This window comes from Morone saxatilis, unplaced genomic scaffold (genome assembly GCF_004916995.1).
Source record: "Morone saxatilis isolate NCDOM2014 unplaced genomic scaffold, NCSU_SB_2.0 Contig23, whole genome shotgun sequence".
In the NCBI taxonomy this organism is placed as follows: Eukaryota; Metazoa; Chordata; class Actinopteri; family Moronidae; genus Morone; species Morone saxatilis.
This window is the reverse complement of record NW_023339796.1, coordinates 8,913,039-8,913,703: the sequence shown is the minus strand read 5'-3', so window position 1 is coordinate 8,913,703 and position 665 is coordinate 8,913,039. Positions and strand designations below refer to the sequence as shown.

Here is a 665-nt window from a genome sequence, read left to right as displayed (position 1 = left end):
ACACACACACACACACTTACTTTTCAAACCAAACTGACACGTCTGTTAATTTCTTTGACTCCAGTTTAGTTTACTGACACAAAACAGTCGATTGTATACAGTCTGCATGTCCAAAACAGATAGTTGTAGAGGCTGAAGTGTGTCATCACAGAGACCACCAGAGCCTCTGTAGGAAAGGCACTTATTACTGACACATACATTGTGATTGGCTAAGTTCTTCTTCTTGTTTTTATGTAGCTGGTGAATGGTGGAAGAGATGGTGGAAGAGATGAAGAAATTTAAGAATACTGTTGTGTGAATTTCTGGTGGAACTCCTTGACTTTGTTCAGAAGGATCTTCAGCTTGTCTGTCGGTGGCAAGATGGTCATTCTGAGAGGGAGAGAAAAAAACATAACTGAGTCATGTAACAGCAGACGCTTTGGCTAAGAGTTAAAGGTTAGTATGGATTTTGAAGACTCACATCAGACACATTTTAGAAAGTCATTAAATAACTAGAGAGAGTGCAAAAGATACCTTAAACTTAGGAACTGACTTACACTAAACAGAAGCCCTTTTCACACATGGAATACAAAACATTTTCTGTTTTTTTGACATTCACACATTTCCAATTTATGGAAAAAGCCTCAACGCTCACATAATATTTGAGAAGAGTGGAGGGAGGAGAG

The 665-nt window shown here is 38.5% G+C and overlaps 1 protein-coding gene across 3 annotated transcripts in view; it reads right to left on the bottom strand.

Annotated features, from left to right (window-relative positions):
- Positions 1 to 6: 6 nt before the first annotated feature.
- The window catches only part of gpt2l (glutamic pyruvate transaminase (alanine aminotransferase) 2, like), a 14,258-nt gene continuing 13,599 nt past the window's right edge, over positions 7 to 665 (bottom strand). For 2 of the 3 annotated variants that reach the window (XM_035670625.1, XM_035670626.1), the window contains exon 12: positions 192 to 369. In XM_035670625.1, the coding sequence (XP_035526518.1) occupies positions 279 to 369 (91 nt within the window). In that variant the 3' untranslated portion in view covers positions 192 to 278. Of the gene's footprint in view, positions 370 to 665 lie in introns of all 3 variants that reach the window. The other variant, XM_035670624.1, reaches the window with a different exon arrangement.